General features: G+C 50.6%; 2 protein-coding genes across 2 annotated transcripts in view; one reads left to right on the top strand and one right to left on the bottom strand.

The window, feature by feature from the left end:
* Window positions 1-20,166, top strand: part of Tctn1 (tectonic family member 1) — a 27,907-nt gene extending 7,741 nt beyond the window's left edge. The window contains 13 exon segments of the mRNA XM_059249079.1: window positions 2,658-2,788; window positions 4,613-4,764; window positions 6,574-6,673; window positions 8,637-8,746; window positions 9,317-9,337; window positions 11,495-11,629; window positions 12,482-12,607; window positions 12,919-13,004; window positions 13,895-14,044; window positions 14,780-14,942; window positions 18,353-18,472; window positions 19,114-19,277; window positions 20,105-20,166. Coding sequence (XP_059105062.1) covers window positions 2,658-2,788; window positions 4,613-4,764; window positions 6,574-6,673; window positions 8,637-8,746; window positions 9,317-9,337; window positions 11,495-11,629; window positions 12,482-12,607; window positions 12,919-13,004; window positions 13,895-14,044; window positions 14,780-14,942; window positions 18,353-18,472; window positions 19,114-19,257 — 1,438 coding nt within the window. The 3' untranslated portion in view covers window positions 19,258-19,277; window positions 20,105-20,166.
* The window catches only part of Hvcn1 (hydrogen voltage gated channel 1), a 29,871-nt gene continuing 29,684 nt past the window's right edge, over window positions 20,167-20,353 (bottom strand). Inside the window, exon 7 of the mRNA XM_059249078.1 lies at window positions 20,167-20,353. Coding sequence (XP_059105061.1) covers window positions 20,267-20,353 — 87 coding nt within the window. The 3' untranslated portion in view covers window positions 20,167-20,266.

Genomic DNA, 20,353 nt, shown 5'->3' with positions numbered 1-20,353 from the left:
ATAGGAGAAGAGGGAGGAGCGAGGAAAGGAGAAGGAGAGGAGGTCGTCAGGGGTCAGTCACATGGCCAGCCACAGAGTAAGAAGGGAAGAAAGATATATAGAATAAAGAAAGGGGCCCAGTGGTGGTGGTGGCGCACACCTTTAATCCCAGACTCGGGAGGCAGAGCCAGGCGGATCTCTGTGAGTTCGAAGCCAGCCTGGGCTACCAAGTGAGTTCCAGGAAAAGGCGCAGAGCTACACAGAGAAACACTGTCTCAAAAAAACCAAAAAAAAAAAAAAAAAGAAAGAAAGAAAGAAAGAAAGAAAGAAAGAAAGAAAGAAAGAAAGGTAAAAGCCCAGAGGCAAAAGGTAGACGGGATAATTTAAGTTAAGAAAAGCTGGCTAGAAACAAGCCAAGCTAAGGCCAGACATTCGTAAGTAAGAATAAATCACTGTGTATTTATTAGGAGCCGGGTTGTGGGCCCCTGAAAAGAATTTAAAAAATTAATAAACAAACAAACAAAAAAAACCAACAAACTACAAGATTTAGGGCAAAATCTCTCAGGAAAAGACTTAAGAGTTTTTTGTTTGTTTAAAGATTTATTTATCATGTATACAGTGTTCTACCTGCATGTGTCCCTGCAGGCCAGAAGAGGGCACCAGATCTCATTACAGATGGTTGTGAGCCACCATGTGGGTGCTGGGAATTGAACTCAGGACCTCTGGAAGAGCAGTCAGTGCTCTTAACCTCTGAGCCTCTGAGCCATCTCTCCAGCCCAACTTCTGTTTTTTAAAACTTAGTTTTGTTTGTGATATCTGCCCCCCCCCAAAAAAGAATTATGAACCAAATTACATGCTACTGTAGCCACAGCTCCTTGGGGAGACCTGGGGCAGGAGGATCACTTGAGCTCCTGTGTTGGAAAATAGCCTGGGCAATTATAGGGAGACCTTATCTCTAAAAAAGAAAGAAAAAAAAAAATAGCGAAAGCCCTAATGCTAATTTGTAGAGTGCCCCATTATATAGGCTCCAGTTCATAAAGGTTTCATTATGTTTAACTGCCAACAACTCCTGTCGTATGTCGTATGACAGATGCGTGAATCTGTCCCCCACCCGATGGAACCTTCGTGAGGACAGGAGTATTTATTGTAGGTGCTGTCAGTGCCTGCCCAGCTGATACCATGTAACGGGCCTTCATTAAATTGTCTTGACCGGCAGGGATACCACTTAGTGGTGGAGTGCTGGCCTAGCGTGTGCAAGGCTCTAGGTGTGTGGTTCCTGGTGACACAGGCCAGTTGACTAGGGTAAGAGAGTTCTGGCTTGACCTCTGCTGTTGTCACCTTTCAGGCAGACACCAAGCCCGAGGCGTGTGGCCTCTGCCTCTTCCTGGCCTTCTTTGTAGGGCAGGAGGGGGCAGGACGGAAGCAGGGCCTGGCGCAGGCTAGGCAGGGACTCTACGCTTGGCCACCTTCTGGGCCTTCTTGAGCACCTCCTCCGAGCACTAGAGACATGGAGCTGAGTTTGCCCTGCTGCTTTTAAGAGCTTACTGTTGCATGAGGGAGAGGGGTGAATGAGGCAGGCCCTGAGGAACCCCAGAGAATGCCGTCTACCTCAGCTAGGCGCGGAAGACTTTCTAGAAAAGACGGTCCGAGCTGTGCTGAGTCCTGAGTCTCAAGCACAAGTTGGGGGACAAGCATTCTAGGCTGTGATATTGGCTGAACGAACAGGTAGCTGAGATAGAGAAGAATGGGGAAGAGAGCAGGGCAGGATGGCTCAGTGGGTAAAGGCGCTTCCTGCCAAGCCTGCTGACCTGAGCTTGAGCTCTAGGACCTGCATAGTAAAAGGAGAACTGACCCATGTACATTGTCCTCTGACTTTCACATGTGTGCCGGGGAAAAGCAGCTCGCTCGCTCGCTCTCTCTCTCTCTCTCTCTCTCTCTCTCTCTCTCTCTCTCTCTCACACACACACACACACACACACACACACACACATATCAAACAAATATAATAAGAATACTTTTAAAACTTCCTGGTATGCTTTTATATTTATTTTATTTATATGTGTGTGTGCTGTGTGTGCTGGTTACACGTAGTGCCCGCAGAATCCAGAAGAGAGTGTCAGATCCCCTGGAATTGGAGTTACAGGCATGAGCTGCCTTGATGTGGGTTCTGGGATCTGAACCTAGGTTCTCTGTAAGGGCAGTAAATGCTTAACCACTGAGCTACCTCTCCAGCTCCCAAAATATCATAATCTTAATGCTGTTCGAGTTTATGGAAAAGTGCACTATACTCCACACCCAGCAGCCTTCCCTCAAATGTTGTTGTTGTTGTTGTTATTATTATATATTGTTGAGATAGGGTCTGTGTAGCTCTGACTGACGTGGAACTTGCTGTGTAGACCTGAACTCACAGACCCACTTGGCTCTACCGCTCCGGTGCTGGGAATACAGGCGTGCACCAGCATGCCTGGCCAAAGTTATTGTGCCTGTCTTCTTTCTGTTAGAGATAAACGCTTCAGTGCCACACTTGTAACAGCAAATAAACACAAATGGCGTCTGTTGTGACGTCCGACTCCATCGGCGTCCTTGTGGTTCTTGTTAGTGTAGTGAAGGATCTGGAGACGAGACGGCCTGGCGTGGACTGTGCACGGCCAACCCGCTGTGTTTTCTTTGACTCTCAGGGGTGATGGGCAGTTCTGTAGTCAGAAGGCAGCCGTCTACTCAATGAACTTGACGGCAGACCCTCCTCACCGCGTCTTTAGACTCACTGAGCAGATCAACCCCTCCGTCTTCTGCGTCCATATTTCAAACTGTAAGTATTTGACTTTGACAGATGTTGTGAAGCCCTGTCTTTCTTTTAAAAGTTTCTTTTTGGGGAAAACACCTCATTCAGTTCCATTTAAAGCACCCATCCTGGGTGTGGGCTGTGTGAATCATTCAAGGCTGGAGGCTGAATTTACAGTAACTTTATAGGTCCTTGGCACACACTGTCTTCAAGTCCTTACGCTGTTAGCTGTCTTTATCTTCTGCTTGACTTCAAAGAGTTTATGTGCTGTAGACATAGGAATCTGGGGTGTGTGTGTGTGTGTGTGTGCGCGCGCGCGCGCGCGCGCATAGACATGTGCATGTGTGTGCATGCACGTTTATTTCCTCTTGGAGTAATAATTGAAAATCAGTTTCATCTTTAAATGTTACCTGTGGTTTCCATTTCCTTTTTCTTTTTTATTTTTACTGAGAGTATTTGCATGAATGCAGGATCTTTATTTTTACCTGAGCAGTCAGCCTAGGCAGTGTGCTGCTCCTGAGTGTGTGCTGTTCTCAGGATATCAAAGAGCAGTGGCACACTCATGGTTTTGGCAGTTCAACTTCATCGTCTCATCCCAAAGTCTTTCCGTATTTGGGATGTGTTCCCTCCTGATTAAAGACTTGGGGGGATGTGCTGTGACTTATCCACAGTGACAACTGGCGATGACTGGTTCCTGTCCTGGATCTCACTTTGTAGACCAGGCTGGCCTCGAACTCCCAGAGATCCGCCTACCTCTGCCCCCCAAGTGCTGGGATTAAAGGCGTGTGCCACCACCGCCCAGGGGCGATGACTGTCTAAGCCATAACAGCAGCCCAGTGGACATGGAGCCTGCCTCTTCTTCTCCCTTTGTACCCAGCACAAGAGGTGGCTGCCAAGAGATGAATGAGTCTTATCTTCCCACTGCCCCCCAGAGTGTTCCCTGGAAGTGGGCAGAAACAGACGTTTGTCTGTGTGCTGGAGAAAGTGACCAGCTCTGTCTCTTGGTTTCTGCTGTGTTGTTTCCCTGCAGGCCTTCGAAGCAATCACTACCAACCACACTGTTAGATGCAGCCAGGTCTACTAATTCTGTTTGTTTATTGATTTCTCAAGACAGGATCTCGTGTATCTTGGCTGGCCTGGAACTCACCATATAGACCAGGATGGTCTTGAACTCATGATGATTAGGGATTCTGTTCACTTAACAAGCCTCAAGAAATCCCAGGAGAGGCAAATATGCAAGAAAACTTTTTTTTTTTTTTTTCTTTTGAGACAGAGTTTCTCTGTGTAACCTAGCTGTCCTGGAACTCACTATGTAAACCTTGAACTCAGAGACCCACCTGCCTCTGCCTGTGCTGGGATTAAAGGCATGTGCCACTACCATCCAACAAGAAATCATTTTAAATTACCTTTATTTGTGTGTGTGCACACATGCATAGGTTAGAGGGTGTCTTTTCTAGAGTCAGTTCTCTCTTTCCACTAAGTGGGTCCTGGGGATCAAACTCAGGTTACCGGGCCTGGCAGCAAGCGCCTTTACCTACTGAGCCATCTAGATAGCCCAGAAAAACTTTTCTTATATCAGTCTTTTTGTTTGTTTGTTTTTTGTTTTTTTTCCAAGACAAGGTTTCTCTGTGTAGCCCAGGCTGTCCTTGAACTCGCTCTGTAGACCGGGCTGGCCTCAAACTCACAGAGATCTACCTGCCTCTGCCTCCTTAGTGCTGGGATTAAAGGTGTGTGCCACCACTGCCAGGCTCTTAACATCAGTCTCGTTGCTACTAAGAAGGGGTTTCCAAAGTTGAGATGTCACATACTCCATACATTTCTTCTGATTTTTAACGCTTTGTCTAAAAACAGACAAGCCTGCACTGTCCTTTGCTAATCCGGAAGTGCCCAACGAGAACAATTTCGACAGACTGATGCAAGCATCAGGTGGTTTTACACTGAGTGCCGAGTCAGATGTTCCTTCCACGGCCCCATCAGATGCCCCACAGCCCACTAAGTACGAGGTGAGCCAACAGCTTGAGGGCAGTCTCTCATCTGTCCTGAAATACTCTATAAGCTAATTTCAGTATCAACATAGAAAGCCAGACTGCCAGCCCTTGGGACATGGATGACACCAGAGAGTCACTGCTGTCCTCTCAAAGAGCATGGGAATTCAAGTGATGTTCAAATTCTGAACCCAGGATTTCAGGTCACTTCTGCAGTTGGATTTTTTGTTTTGTTTTGTTTGTTTGATTTTTTGAGACAGGGTTTCTCTGTGTAACAGCTCTGGCTGTCCTGGAACTCACTCACTTCATAGACCAGGCTGGCCTCAAACTCCCAGAGATCTGCCTGTCTCTGCCTCCTGAGTGCTAGGATTAAAGCCATGTGCCACCACCGCCTGGCTCTGCAGTTGAATTTTATCTCTGAAAAATTTTCTATTCTTTTCAGCACAGGAGAGTGTAGCAAAATGATTGAAGCCTGCCTCTGGGCACGAGGAGTGGACCAACTGGATGCCAGGTCCTCTCAGAGTCATTTTCTGTTTTACGGACATTAGAAAGCTGTGTGCTAATTTTTTTGTTTTTCCAAGACAGGGTTTCTCTGTGTAGCTTTGGTGCCTGTCCTGGAACTCGCTCTGTAGCCCAGGTTGGCCTCAAACTCACAGAAATCTGCCTGCCTCTGCCTCCTGAGTGCTGGGATTAAAGGTGTGCACCACCACTGCTCGGCACCGTGTGCTATTTATTTATTTATTTATTTATTTATTTATTTATTTATTTTGCTTTTTCGAGACAGGGTTTCTCTGTGTAGCTTTGCGCCTTTCCTGGATCTCGCTCTGTAGACCAGGCTGGCCTCGAACTCACAAAGATCCGCCTGCCTCTGCCTCCCGAGTGCTGGGATTAAAGGCGTGCGCCACCACCGCCCGGCCCGTGTGCTATTTAATCCCATCATTTGGGAGGCTGAGGCAGGAGGACCACTTGAGCCCTAGAGGAGTTCAAGACCAGCCTGGGCAACAAAGTAAGAGCTCATCTCTAAATAAATAAATGAATAAATTAGTTAATTAAGGGGCTAGAGCAGTGGTTCTCAACTTTTCTAAGGCTGCGACCCTTTAATACAGTTTCTCATGCTGTGGTGACCCCCAACCATAAACTGATTTTCGTTGCTACTTCGTAACTGTAATTTTGCTACTGTTACGAATCGTGATGTCAATATTTGACATGAGGATGGTCTTGGGCGACCCCTGTGAAAGGGTCACTCAACTCCCACGTTGAGAACCACTCATCTACACCTCTTCCTGGCAGCTCAGCTGGCCTCTGCTCCTACTAGGCAGCTGGCTGGCCCGAGAGTCTCCTTTGCAGCTCTTCAGCTTGTCTCAAAGGGACTCTCAGCTTTTCTTGCTTACTCCAGCAGGGAGGAGCCTAGTGAATCTGGTCAGTTTCAGGGACTTCCTGAAGCTCCTTTGAGGTGTCTACCTTCCTGCTTACGGAGCTTCCTGAAGGGTAGAATGATTTGATCTTGGAGGAAACTGTAACACAACAGGTTTGGCTGTGTAGCCCTGGCTGGCCTGAGACTATGTAGATCAGGCTGGCCTCAAACTCATAAAGATCCATCTGCCTCTGCCTCCTGAGTGCTGGGATTAAAGCTGTGCACTATCACACGAACTTCAAATTTATTTGAAAAAGGTGTGTGTGGATGTGGGTGGCAGCTGAGAATGAGCCCTGTGTGGCAGGGACTGTGCTCAGCACGTGTCCTCAAACCCGTAGCTCCATGGGCACTGCCATGTGTCCAGTGCATGCTGAAGGAATGCCTTGTCTCACCTGTGGGTTCTGTGTTTGCAGTACGGAGTTCCTCTGCAGACTGCAGGCGCGTCTTCAGGTTCGTTTCTCAGACTGCCCTCGCCTCTGACGTCATCTCTGTGCACAGATCAGAACCCCGCTGGTAAGAGCGTGCCCTGCTCCTCCTGTCAGTCACGTACGCTTGCCAGTTAAACAGGCTTTATAACCTAAGGACGTGTCAGGCAGAGAGGCCTCAAAGGTCCTGCCTGAAGAGGTCCTTTCTACCCTGGTCACTGGCTGCCTGAACACTGCGGTAAGCTCCGGCAAACAGTGACGCGTAGACAGACATTTCGGGGATTGCAGATCTCTGCAGCATTCGATTAAGCACTTATGTGTGCTGCTTGCCATGCTGCACGAGGCTGGTTCCTCTGGTTAACCCTCACCCGGCAGCCAGAGACACGGCTCAGCAGGTAAAGGTGCTTGCCGCCAAGCCTGGCACCTGGAGTTCTGTCCCTGAGACTCGTGGAGTGGAGGGAGGGAATCGACTCCCATAGGTTACCCTCTGCCTTCCACTCACATGCTGTATCTCTTGTGTGGCCACCCACCCACAGGTCAAATGTAATAAAAAATTGAAATGGTTTGCACAGTATCCCTTGGGGTCAGCTAACATCACTAGTTTTTTGGGTTTTTTTCCTCAGAAGTGGACCGGTGAGGCTTTCAGTTTCTTTTCACTTGTTTTGTCTATTTGTTTGCTTTGTTTATTTGTTTATTTATTTTTAGTTTTTGAGACAGTGTCTCACTATGTGGCCCCAGCTGGCTCAGAACTCAATACATAGATCAGGCTGGCCTGGAGCTCCCAAAGACCTACCTGCCTCTGTGCCTCCCTGTGCCTTCCCAAGGCTGGCGGTCAAGTCACATGCCACCATGGCTGGCTCTCACTTGGATTCTGAGTCAGGGTCTCCCAGTGTATCTCACCCTGGTCTTTCCAACTTGGTCTCCCCAGTTCTGGGGTCCCACGTGCGTACCCCATGCCTGCTTTTGTAGGAATTCTTGAGCTGAGTCTCACAGTGGGAACACTGAGACAATTGTGCTCGAGTGCCTGGGTAAGACCCACTTCTTCCAGGAGAGCCGAGGAGTCGAGGCCTAGGGCTAGCCTAGAACAGAAGGCTAAAGCCATGGCTGTCTAACCCTCAGCCAGCTGGGAGCGACCGTAGTGAGCGACTAGGTTCTGTTGAGAAGAAGCTTTCTGCACATAGTAGGTCACTGCCAGTTAAAACCAACTGAAGCCTGGTGAGGTGGGCAGGCCTCAAACCCTAGCTCTTGGGAGATGGAGGGAGGACCACCAGTTTGAGGCCAGCCTGAGCTACATAGCGAGACCTTGTCTCCAAAAGCAAACAAGCCAGACTAAGAAGCCGTTTCCACTTTTCAGAGTGGCAAAGTTCAGAGTTTGAAGCCGTGGGGGACAGATACTCTCCTGTAGTAGCTCGTGGAACAGTTGGTCCCACCCTGCCAAGGGCGATGGAACATACGGATCCACATTACCCAAGCTCCTGCAGGAAGGCTTGGCCCACGTGCAAACGCCCCATGCAGCCTGTGACAGCAGTAGCCGAGGCAGAGACAAGTGCAGTGGCCATTAGCAGGGAACTGGGGAGTAATTATGCTACATCCACAAGAGAACACTAATTATCCCTTCACGGCTGCTAGAGAGTCTTCAGGATGCAGACATTGCTCGTGGAAAAAAAATACACAGTATAGAGTATCGTGCGTGCATCTGTGGCCAAAAGGGGAAAATAATTGTTTAAAAAAAACAACCTTTTACGTATGTGTTTTATTTTATTTGCATAATGTTTCTGAAAGCTTCAGCAGCTAGTCACGATGCTCTCTCTGGGGCAGGGACCTGGGTGGGGGACAGAATTGGGGGGAGACACTGTTCAGTATCCTTTGTGCCTTTTAAGTTTAGAATATTTTGTGTGTGCATTTCCTAGTTGAGACCCGGTTTGTAAGCCCCATTTGAAACACGCTGCATTTGTGTTGAAGATTTTGCCTTTTTTTACATGACTGCTTTAGTTCCCATTCATTAGCTGAACATGTTCTGTATTCCCCCACCCGGGATGTTCCCTGTTCAGCATTCCTGGTGAGCCAGGCCTTCGAATGCAGCCGAAGGGTGGACATAGAAGAGTGTGAAGGAATGGAGGCTCTCAGCATGGCTCATTACAGCAGCCCTGCCATTCTGAGGGTAAGGATCATCTGGACGCACGACTGTGCTCTGTTCTTTGCACAGAGATGTAGTGATCTCAGCACGGGCCTGGCCTGGGTGGGAGGTTGTGTTCTCTAGCACTGTGGCGTTGGTGGCTGCCGGAGTCATCTTTAGGACGTTTGTATGGGCTCCAGGTGGACCTTGTTTCTGTTCATTCACCTTAGTAGCAGCTGACCAAGGCCAGGTCTTCAGTGACTGCTCACACCTTTAGAAATCATCTGGTGTTTAAATGGCTGTGATGGTAACAGCCCTATCGCCACCATCAGAGGTGGCCTCTCAGAAACAGCAGGGCCGTGAGGGGTTCGGAATAGTGGCACCAAAGCGGGCAGGCTCTGGAATGATGCTTCTGATGGGAAGGACGAGGTTGTAGAGGGAAGTACAGTGATTGGCGCATAGCTAGAAGCACGAGAGGGCCAGTCCTGAGTGGGGGGCCTGTTGTTGTCTTAGCGATGGCTCTAATGGATGGAAGTGGCTTAGCTGAAGCCTGAAAAGACTATAAATGCATGTTTGTTGTGCCTAACTAAGTTTACTGTGGTTTATTTTGTCTAGGTGCCCAATTCAACAACACAGGTAAAAGCATCTCTCTCTCTCTCTCTCTCTCTCTCTCTCTCTCTCTCTCTCTCTCTCTCTCTCTCTCGGGGTAGGGATGGCAGGGGTGCCTACATGTGTGTGCATATGTTGTTGGCCAACGGTCAACCCATGAGTATTACATTCCACAAGTCATCCACTTTTTTTTTTCTTAAGACTTATTTTTACCCAGGCGTAGAAGCAGATGACTTTAATCCCAGCACTCGAGAGGCAGAGGCAGGCAGATCTCTGTGAGTTCAAGGCCAGTGTGGTCTACATAGAGAGTTCCAGGCCAGCCAGGGCAACACAGTGAGATCCTGTTCTCAAACAAAACATATGTCAGGCCTTTCTGTGACATTTTTCCAGCCGCTCGAAAGTGCTTTGATTCTACTGTTCCAAACTTGCCCGGTCCACATGGTGTCTGTAAGACACAGCCCAGGGTTCCCACTTGACTCAAGCTGTTGGGGCAGCTTGGCAGGCAGAGCGTTGTGGAGATTGCCTTTTTTTTTCTATCACTCTTGTCCCCACACTGTTCCCGTGGGAGCAAGTGATTTCAACCTGGAAGGACAGTTGTAGGTTGCTTTGGTCATGGGAGCAGGCGTGTAAAGACTGCATCTGTTTCCAGAGTGACGGCTCCAGCACTTGCCAGGTGAAGTTATGAACAGCTCCGCATTCACTGAAGACAGTGTAATGAGCAGGTGTTTTAGGCACCTTCCCAGATAGTGGCTTCCAACAACTCAAATGGAGAGCCCTTGACAGAAGGAGCGTGGATGTCTTAGGGGATTGCTTCTTGCTTTTTCACTCTTCTGGTGTTGGTCACAATGACAAATGTCCCTTAAAAAGTTTGTCTGGCCGGGCGGTGGTGGCGCACGCCTTTAATCCCAGCACTCAGGAGGCAGAGCCAGGTGGATCTCTGTGAGTTCAAGGCCAGCCTGGGCTACAGAGCGAGATCCAGGACAGGCACCAAAACTACACGGAGAAACCCTGCCTTGAAAAAAACCAAAAAACAAAAAACAAAAAGTTTGTCAGGCTCTGTCTTTCCTCAAACCTGCTGCCTACCTGGCGTGAGGTGCCAGCGTGAGGTGCCTGTGAAGGCTGGGTGCGTCTCCTGAGGCAAGGGTTTGCTGAAGCTGGGGTTCTGCCCAACTCTGTGGCATTTAGTGTCATCACAAGGTCACGCCAGCATCACTGCAGTCTGTCCCCAGGATGTTTTCATCATCCGAGCATCCCTGTATCCCTCAGGCATCACCCTGCTGTCTTCTATGTTTCGCTCCAGTCTGTGATGGCCATTTTGGTTTCTGTGGCTTTGCCTGTGTGGACATTCCATGTTTAGTGGAATGTGCAGTATATGTGACCTTTGGTGTCCAAGTTCTTTCACTTGACGTCTTCAAGACTCACCCACGCCGGGCGGTGGTGGCGCACGCCTTTAATCCCAGCACTCGGGAGGTAGAGGCAGGCGGATCTCTGTGAGTTCGAGGCCAGCCTGGGCTCCCACGTGAGTCCCAGGAAAGGCGCAAAGCTACACAGAGAAACCCTGTCTCAAAAAACCAAAAAAAAAAAAAAAAAAAAAAGACTCACCCATGCTGTAGCGTGTTTCGGGATTTGATTTTTTTTTTTTTTTTTAGTTTTTATTTTATGTGCATGGGTGTTTTGCTTGATGTATGTATGTCCACCATGTGCATGCCTGCTAGTCTTGGAGGCCAGAAGAGGCTGTCAGATCCCCTGGAACTGGAGTTACAGCCACTGTGAGCCACCATGTGGGTGCTGGGACTCGAACCTGGGTCCCTTGGAGGAGAAGCCAGTGCTTTTAACTGCTGAGCCATCTCTCCTGCCCGGGATTTGATTTTTATGGTGAGTAGCGTTCCTTATGCAGATGGACTGTTGGGCTGTTTCCATCTCTGGGATGAATAGACATCTGAGAACGCTGCTTTCCAACTTTTCTCTGAAGGTGTGTATATGTATGTGTGTTTTCATGGAAATACCCGCACTCTTGCAAAAGCGGGTTCACGGCATGCACAGTGCAGTGCATGGCAGTGTGCATGTCCTCTGCTTTGCATTATTGTTACTAAAGGTTCATTTTAGACTTTGGTTGCCGTAACAGTCTCCTGTGCTATATGTAGCCCGGAGTAGCCTCATAACCAAGGCTATCTTCCCTCCCAGGTCTCCATCAAGATCCAATCTGTCATGTATCGGTCTCTCAATCACACGCTGACCCGGTTAGAAGGCCATGGCGTCTTACGGCCGTCTCTGGTCAGCACTGGGCAAGACAGACTCTGCAGCAACGTTGTTCTCGAGGTAGGTGTCCAGAGTGCCTTTGCAGCTCTGCTCTGACTGCCTGACTCCAGCCGTCGGCCTGCAGGGGAGCCGCACCCCCTCCAGGGAGAACTCTGGCCCAGACTCTGAGTTGTTTCTGCTGCTGCTCTGCTGTCTCAGTAGAGGACACGTCTTTACATGTCTCCCTAAACCCAACACCTTACAAGAATACAGCAAAATTTTCTTGTCAGTGGCTGGGGAGATGGCTCAGTGGAGTAAGAATGTTTGTTCCACAAGCATAAGGACCTGAGTTCGAATCCGTAGCACCCATGTAAAAAGCCAAGCATGGGAGGAGCCAGGTGGTGGTGGTGCACGCCTTTAATCCCAGCACTTGGGAGGCAGAGACAGGCAGATCTCTGTGAGTTCGAGGCCAGCCTGGTCTACAGAGTGAGATCTAGGACAGGCTCCAAAACTACACAGAGAAACCCTGTCTCGAAAACAAAAAACAAAAACTAAAAACAAGCATGGCTACTGTACCTGGCTGTAACCCCAGCATTGGGGACAGACAAGCAGATCCCAAGCATGCACTGGCTGGCCAGCCTGGCTGATATAGAGAGCTTGTGGTTCCATCAGAGACTGTGTCTCAAGGCAGGAAGGCAGAGTTACAAAGTAGGCTGTTCAAATTGTGCTTGAGTAGGCTGATCTGAAAGATCAAAAAATTGGTCACAGAGAGCCTGAGGTGGCTCTGTCTACTGGGATGCTAAGGGGACATCACTGATGTGACTGGACAGCAGAGTCGGGGGTTGTGGCTTTTCTGTGGCTGCCCCATCAGAGGTGGTAGCATGGCTGCTGAGCGGTGGTGGGCAGAGGTGGATGAGCCCTGTTCTGTCCCAGGTGAAGTACAGCCTGCTGTACACAGCCACAGGCCAGATCCGGGAAGCCAGCCTCTCCCTCGTTCTGGGGACATTCAGCAGCACAGTGACTCTCCTGCAGCAGAAGTTTGAGATTCACTTTATTCAGGTAAGTTTCAGTGTTCTCTTCAATTATTCCGCTGCCAAGTTGAAGGAGAGCCTGACTTCTGGGGGAGGCACAGTCTAGAAGCATGACCCAGCAGCTCCCCAGCCTGCACTTGCAGTGGTGTGTGGGGTTTGCCGGGAAGCTGGTGCTGTCCCGTGCCTCACGGGCTCACAGAGTGCTGTCCTCCTACTCTCTCCGGGATCCATTTATACTTCAGAGCAGGGGAGCTGTCTTCCAGATGTTACCACAAGGAGCACTGTGTTGCCCCCGCTGCCACCTAAGTAATGTTGCACAGGACGTCCCTTGTCTTTCAGCACGGCAGCAAGCCTGTTCCTCGCAGTGGCAACCCTGGTTACAGAGTGGGACTCCCGCTGGCCGCTGGCTTTCAGCCTCAGAAGGGGTATCCTTTGTTTAAATCTGCGGAGAAGGTCACCTTCCCTGTCTGCATGGATGGACCGTGTTTCCATTTGTTGCCGAGGATGCTGTGGGCAGCCTGTGGGAGGGAAGCACCTGACTGGCCAGAGCTTTCTCTGGGCCAGTGAGATGTGGTGGAGTTGGGTGTAAGTAGAGATTTGGGAGAAGGTGACAGTGTATTTCACAAGATGCCAAAGCCGGGCGGTCGTGGCGCACACCTTTAATCCCAGCACTCAGGAGGCAGAGGCAGGTGGATCTACAAAGGTCTACAAAGCAAATTCTAAAACAGCCAGGACTACACAGAGAAACCCTTGTCTTGAAAAACAAAAAACAAAAAAACAAAAACAAAAGAAAGAAACACCACCACCAAGGACACCCAAAGGCAGGAGGGTTGGAATCATTCATTCCTTCACTTTTGTTTTTGTTTTTTTGAAACAGATCTCTATGTCCTGAAGCTCACTGTGTAGACCAGGCTAGCCTCAGTCTCACAGATCCTCCTTTGGGACTTGAGCGTACTAGGAGAGCACTCTGCCCCTGAGCTCTACCTCAGCCCTTTCTTTACCCTTCATTTAGAAACAAGGTTGTGGCAAGTTGCCCTGGCTAGTCTTGAACTCACTCTAGTTTGGGAATCCTCACATGTGCAACCCTCCTTAGCCTTCTTAGTAGCTTGATTATCAGCCCGGCCACCACACCCGGCTGGAATTAACTGTGAAGGTGCGCCAGTCAAGGAAAAGGTTTTACTGGCGTCTTTTTCCCGGGAACAGCCCAGAGGCCCAGAGCAGGGGATTGCACCTCGCTCATGTCTCATGTCCTACCATGAAACCATTTTCCTCCTGCACAGTCTGGCTGCTCTGGAACTGTTACCTCCCTTAACAGCCTGTGAATGTCTGGGATTATTCAGACAACGAACAGACAAGGCCAATTTACTATTCTACGTAGCACAGGCGCGCAGGACTGTCTTGCCAGCGAGGGGCTCCGGGACCCCGTGCTGTTTGGCTACAACGTGCAGTCTGGCTGTCAGCTCAGGTGAGGGTGGCTGTGGCCAAGAGAGCATCCTCCCTTCCCCTACTTTAACCAAGTCACCAGCAAAACCACTGTAGCCCTGCCATTCCCCAACACGGCAGAGGACTGATCGCAGAGCTGTGTGTGTGTTTTGTGGTTAAGAGCTTTTGAGTTCTGAGCAAACATATTTCCCTTGAAAGCCCTTCCTGTTTCTGGATTTTAACTTTACAGCACAGGAGAGCCACTGAATGAAAACTGGAATGTGGTATGGGAGATGAGGCCTCCCTACATAGCTCAGGCTAGACTCAAACCACTGATTCTCCTACCGCATAGCTCAGCCTCCTGGGTGCGGCAGTGGCATTTCTGGATCTTTGGGTCTGTGTATTTGTGGCTGAATCCCCTCTCTGTACAAACACACGTCTTTGCCCCTTCATTTCCCGTCTCCACCCATGCCCTTCCCACGTGGTTGGAGGGACTCCGTCATTAGTATGATTGCTAGCTCTGATCTCAGAGCAGTAGTTCCTCTTGAGGGTTCCACGGAACACTTCCCCACAGGATGCCAGGAGGCAGCAGCCCAAGATAAACCCCGGTTCCCTCCTGTGGAACTCGCGTGTGCCAGCATCCTTCAGGAGGACAGGATATGGGAAAGCCACTGTGTTGCCTGGCTTCTGGCCATGGCACATCGTAGAGGGGGTGGAATACAGGTTGGGAGACTGTTGTCAGTGCCTCCCTGAGTTGGCCTCTCTTTCCTTCCCAAAGACTGACAGGTGCCATCCCCTGTGGGCTCCTGGCACAGAAGATTCAGGGCCTGCTGAGAGGCCAGGCCTTCCCCGACTATGTGGCTGCGTTTGGGAATTCCCGGGCCCAGGACGTGCAGGACTGGGTGCCTGTGCGTTATGTCACCCACTCCTCTAACGTGAAGGTAAAGGGGGGGAGGCTGCTGGCCACCTGCTAGTGTGCCCTCCTCTGCCAGCTGGGTCACAGGTGGGGAGGGAGGCACTGGGGAGGGAGTGGGGTGGCTGCGGCTAAGCTTGGCTTTCCAACTCCGCCCTTCTTCACAATGCCTCTGTCAGCAATTGTCCAGCCTCTGTTTGCTTCCCCGGCACATGGGAACTGGAAGGACCAGAGTCGGCACCAGACACCCCAAGACCAGGTTCTCAGCACAAAGGAGGGACAGAGGGCAGGGAAAGAGAGACAAAGACAGGAGGGAGAGAGAGAGAGAAGGGAAAAGGACAAGGGGGAGGGGAAGGGATGTTTGCTCTGGAGAGACAAAGGTCTGCCTCTGGATAGAGGAGACAGACGTGACCCCTAGGCAAAAGGGAAGAAGGGAAACCCCATGTTAGGATGAGGTGTTTCATTTTAATTGGGCATGTTATTAGGGTAGCCAAAGGGGGCTCTGATGACTGGACTTCAATACTTTGATAGCCGGACCTCGGTGGTCAGCCTAAGGAGGAGGGAGTGGCCAGATAAGGGAATGGACCTTGGTGGCCAGCTTTAGGAATGTGATCTAACAGTTTAGCAAGGCAGAGCCCTTCAGAAACGACATCACTGACCCCACAGGGCTGTGGAGAGGGCTAAGTTTTTTGGCTGTTGGCTGGACAAATGGTCACTCCATAAACTGGAAGCACGATTGACCACCACCGTCACTGTGGTTGAGAAATAAATCTCCTAATCCAAAAAAATGACATCTACATCTGAAACTTTAGGTGCCAACATGTCACCACCATGGTGGCGATGGTCAAAACTTGGGCCCACTGAAATACCATTATTTCTAGACTGACTGGGTGAGGTGGACATGAACAATGGATTTCCTGTCTAGCCTCCTGAATTTCTCAGTCATCATAGCTATGCAAATATTCCAAACCCCAGGATGGTCGGCAGGACAGCAGTGACGCAGTAAGCCTTCCTCAGGCATTTGGTGACAGGAGGGACATGGGATGTGGCCTCCTGTCTCCACCACTTCCATCCCATGCCTCGGGGCTATAATGGCAGCCCACCCACACATGAGCTCTTTCAGTTCCCAAGTTCCCCAAAGAGTTTAATGGAAGCTGACATCCTACAAATAGCTTCCTGGTCACACGTGACTCCTCCGCCCACCTCCTCCTTTTGTCTTAGCAGCCAAGTGTGGGCTGTCCCCAGTGGAGGCGTGCACTCCATTCTCCCCTAATTGCCCAGCTATTTCTTGTCACAGCTGCGGCAGGCCTCTCATTATCTGCTTTGGATATTTATAAGGAGTGGTGCCATGGGGAGAAGAACCTCACCAGACCCCCACTCCGAGGATTGCCTAATTCCTGCGCTCAGCCACCAGTGAACCTGGGGGATGACTCTTAGCTTTCTGGCACTGGGTAAAGACACCAGTCCTCAGTGCCAAGGGCAGCAGGCCCAGGGCATCTGCTGTTCACACCCGCTGCACCTGCAGCTTCTCCTAGCAACCGGATATTGGCAAGCCGGTTCCGTGATAAGGTTTCTAAAGGTTCTTGTGAGCCAAAGAACCCATTAACTGCTTTTGACGGTCTCCAGTTTAGCAGGTCTGCTAGCTTTTAATGCCAGGACATAATTTACAGAAAATATACGTGGAAAGTCAAACCTATGGGAAGTACCATAGCTTCGTGGGCTCCCCGTCTACCCACTGTGTAGCTTCTGCAGTTCCACAGTTATCAGCAAAAGGATGGATGGTCTGGAGGGCCCAATGCCCATTTCCCTTGGGACTGTCCAAGCAAAGGTCCTGGGACAGAGTCAGGATCCAGCCTTAGCTTGGGTAGCCCATGCTGGCCCCCCGCAGTGCAGATGAAGCACTGTTACCTTTCTTTTGTTTGAGACAGGGTCTTTCTCTACAGCCCTGATTGTCCTAGAACTCCCTGTGTAAGCCAGGCTGGCCTTGAACTCACAGAGATCCCCTGCCTCTGCCTCCTGAGGCAGGATCAAAGGCGTGCGCCACCACACCTGTCCTGCACTATTACCTTTCATAGCGTACAGACACTGACTGACTCTGTCCCACGCTGTTTTGTCTTGTTTTTGTGGCGGGGGAGAGGGGTTCAAGACAGGGTTTCTCTGTATATAATCCCTGACTGTCCTAGAATTCAATTATTTTATTTTATTCCCCCCCCCACCCCACCCCCCCGCAACTGAGGACCAAACCCAGGGCCTTGCGCTTGCTAGGCAAGCACTCTACCACTGAGCTAAATCCCCAATCCCCTAGAATTCAATTTTGTAGACCAGGCTGGCCTCGAATTCACAGAGATCTGCCTGCCTCTGCCTTCTGGGTGCTGAGATTAAAGGTGTATACCACCATGCCCAGCTTTTTTTGTTTTGTTTCTTTTTTCAAGACAAGGTTTCTCTGTGTAGCTTTGGCACCTTTCCTGGAACTCACTCTGTAGCCCAGGCTGGCCTCGAACTCACAGGGATTCACCTGCCTCTGCCTCCCGAGTGCTGGGATTAAAGGCGTGCACCACCACTGCCCAGCATTTTTTTTTTTTTTTGGTTTTTCAAGACAGGGTTTCTCTGTGTAGCTTTGCGCCTTTCCTGGAACTCACTTGGTAGTCCAGGCTGGCCTCGAACTCACAGAGATCCGCCTGCCTCTGCCTCCCGAGTGCTGGGATTAAAGACGTGCGCCACCACCGCCCAGCCTATTTTTTTTTTTTTTTTAAGATTGAAAAAATTCTGTGTATAAGCATATGTATGTATGTGCACCATATGGGTGCCTAGGGCCTTCAGAGGCTAGAAGAGGGTAGTGGGTCTCCTGGAACTGAAGTAACAAGTGGTTGTGAGCTGCTGTGTGGATGCTGGAGACTGAACCCAGGCGGTCCTGTAAGAGCATCCAGTGCTCGGAGCTGAGGAGCCGTCTCTCCAGCCCAAGGTGTATCTTCATTTCTAGTGGAGGAAATTAGATAAAAGTGCTTCTGTTTCCTCTGTTCGCACTTGAACCCGAGCTACAATCAAATTCACCCTTTCTCTGTTGAATTCTGTCCGTCTCTCCGCTACTGTCCCTCTGGCCAGTTTCCAGAAGCTCCTCTGAGGTGGATGTGGGCCGGTCGAGGCCCTGAAGGTCCCACCACTGGATAGCGGGACTGGCCTCCTCCACAGTGACGAGGCCTTCTTTGGGAACGGGAGGGGCTGGACCCTGTCTCTCACTGGGTGGTACAGTCGTGGGAGCCGAGGGGGCTGTAACGACTCAGGCTCTGGAAACTTATTTGTACCTGAACTCGTATAGTGTGTTCACTCTTGTGTTCCGAACGTTTTGTGATTGGCAAACATCTTATACACAGAATTCAAGTGCTCAGCTGCGGATTGCGGTTGTGTAATATTCTGGTTTAATCTAGTTTTCTCCTGCAGGGCCCGTGCCAGCTCCCCGTGGCTTTGGGGATAGAAGTGAAATGGACTAAGTATGGGTCCCTGCTGAACCCCCAAGCCAGGATAGTGAACGTCACTGCCCAGCTCTTCTCCATTCCAGAGGTAGGCCTGCTGGCGACGGTCTCCACGGGCTGGGGTGTGGCCTGATGGTAGGCCCAGGATTAGCCTGGGCTAACCCCCAACCTTGCACAGAAAGAAATAAACAGAATAAGAGGAGCAGGTGAAGACAGGACGAGGTGAGAGCAGGTGTGACAGGAAAAGTTTATTACTTGGTGTGAAGGGTTATAATTTCTATTTAGATTTCAGGGTTTTTTAAGACAGGGTCTCAAGGCTGGCCTTGAGCTGTTAATCCTCATGTCACAGCTCCCACGTTCAGGGACAGGAAGCTAGTGCTGCTGTGCCTGGTGGAATTTGGTATTTTGACATAGGCTGGTCTCAAACTTGCGACTCTTGGCGTCAGCCTCCTGAGTAATAAGGGGCAAGTGCCATCGTGCCTCACTGTAATTTTGAATCTTAAAACAGTTTCATCATCATCCTTTAACTTGTACTGCGAGGGGAAAACTCACTGACAGGTTTTATTCGTGGTCACAGTTCTTGTGAACACCGAACTGTGGTTGCTCTTGCTGGATCAGCCTGGAGCGTGGTGCATCTCGGCTGTGCCGGGCCTCAGCTACTCCACAGATCTGCCAGACTCCAACTGAGCGAGGAAGATGATGACCGTGCCATTCTGTCTTCCATTACAGCCCCTCCCAGGGCCCGAGAGGACGGTTGTCATCTCCACCACAGTGACGTTTGTGGATGTGTCAGCCCCTGCGGAGGCAGGCTTCCGAGCCCCACCCACCATCAACGCCAGGCTGCCCTTCAGCTTCTTCTTCCCATTTGTGTGATGCAGGAGGCCCCTGCAGGAGTGAGTACCCACCCTGAAGGTCTTCCCTTCTGCAGCAGTGGGCGCCCAGGCCCGAGGCTCGGGAGGACCCTAACCTAGGTGCTCGTCCCCTTAAACCATCTCTGCCCATCTCTGCTGTCTTTTCCTCTCAGAAACTTTGCCCTGCTGGGCGAGGGGGTCAGGTCTGGTGGTCACGGGCCTTGTCGCCTCTGGAGACCTGGGAGGGACAGAGCCTGACGTAGCAATGCATGGAGAGCCTCCTCAGTGCATTACCCCTCATCTCTCGGGAGCTGTCTTCAAAATGCCCATCAGCGTTGGAGAAGTACAAACCTGTAAGAGGCTGTATAAAAACGTGTGCCCACAAGGGCACTGTACCCCAAGGTGATGCTAATTACAGGGCCGTCTGGGGCCCCCCCTGCAGTGAGCCAGCTCTGTAACTGGTGGGCTGGTGTGGGCTGCCACCCGGGAGAGAATGTGGTAGGCGGGCCCAGGAGAAAGAGGGCGCTTATTTTATACATTAATTGTACAGTAATTGAGAGGGATGCTGATGAGTGCAGAGCCAGTTTGAAGCTGACACAGTTGGATGCTGCAGAGGAGGGGCTGGGTACTAGGATGGCTCCCCTAGGGGATGCAGCGGGAGAGGCTGTGGACCGCTAGGAAAGGTTTTCTAGACCGGGCTGGGGCAAGGTGCCAGCTTCTCCTCCTTTCAGAATGTGCTTACGAAAGGGCGGGCCGGTCCCCTACACACGGAGGGAAGCAGTGGCATTAGGTTTTACAAGCCCAACTTCCGTGTCCATTTTCGAGCAGAGTCCAGCTGAGAAAAGGTGGTCATGATTCCTTTGCTGCAGGAGGAGGGCGTGGACAGGTGGCGCCGGGTCAGACCGAAGAGGCAGCGGAGCTGACAGAGCTGACAGAGATGTGTCCCCAGCATCCAGCGAGCGCAAGCCAAGGCAAAGATGAGGACTGGACTTGGCAGCACACAGTTGCTCTCTGGCCAGCGCCCGGCTTCTCTAGGGTAGAGCTTCAGGAAGGCTGGTTCCCGTCCCGAGAAGTCCGTTCTGTCTCAACAGCTTGTTGAGTCTCTCAATTTCTTGTTC

The sequence above is a fragment of the Peromyscus eremicus genome, chromosome 23 (assembly GCF_949786415.1).
Source record: "Peromyscus eremicus chromosome 23, PerEre_H2_v1, whole genome shotgun sequence".
NCBI classification, from domain to species: Eukaryota; Metazoa; Chordata; class Mammalia; order Rodentia; family Cricetidae; genus Peromyscus; species Peromyscus eremicus.
Note: the sequence above shows the minus strand (reverse complement) of the source record. Positions and strands in the feature narration are given on the sequence as shown.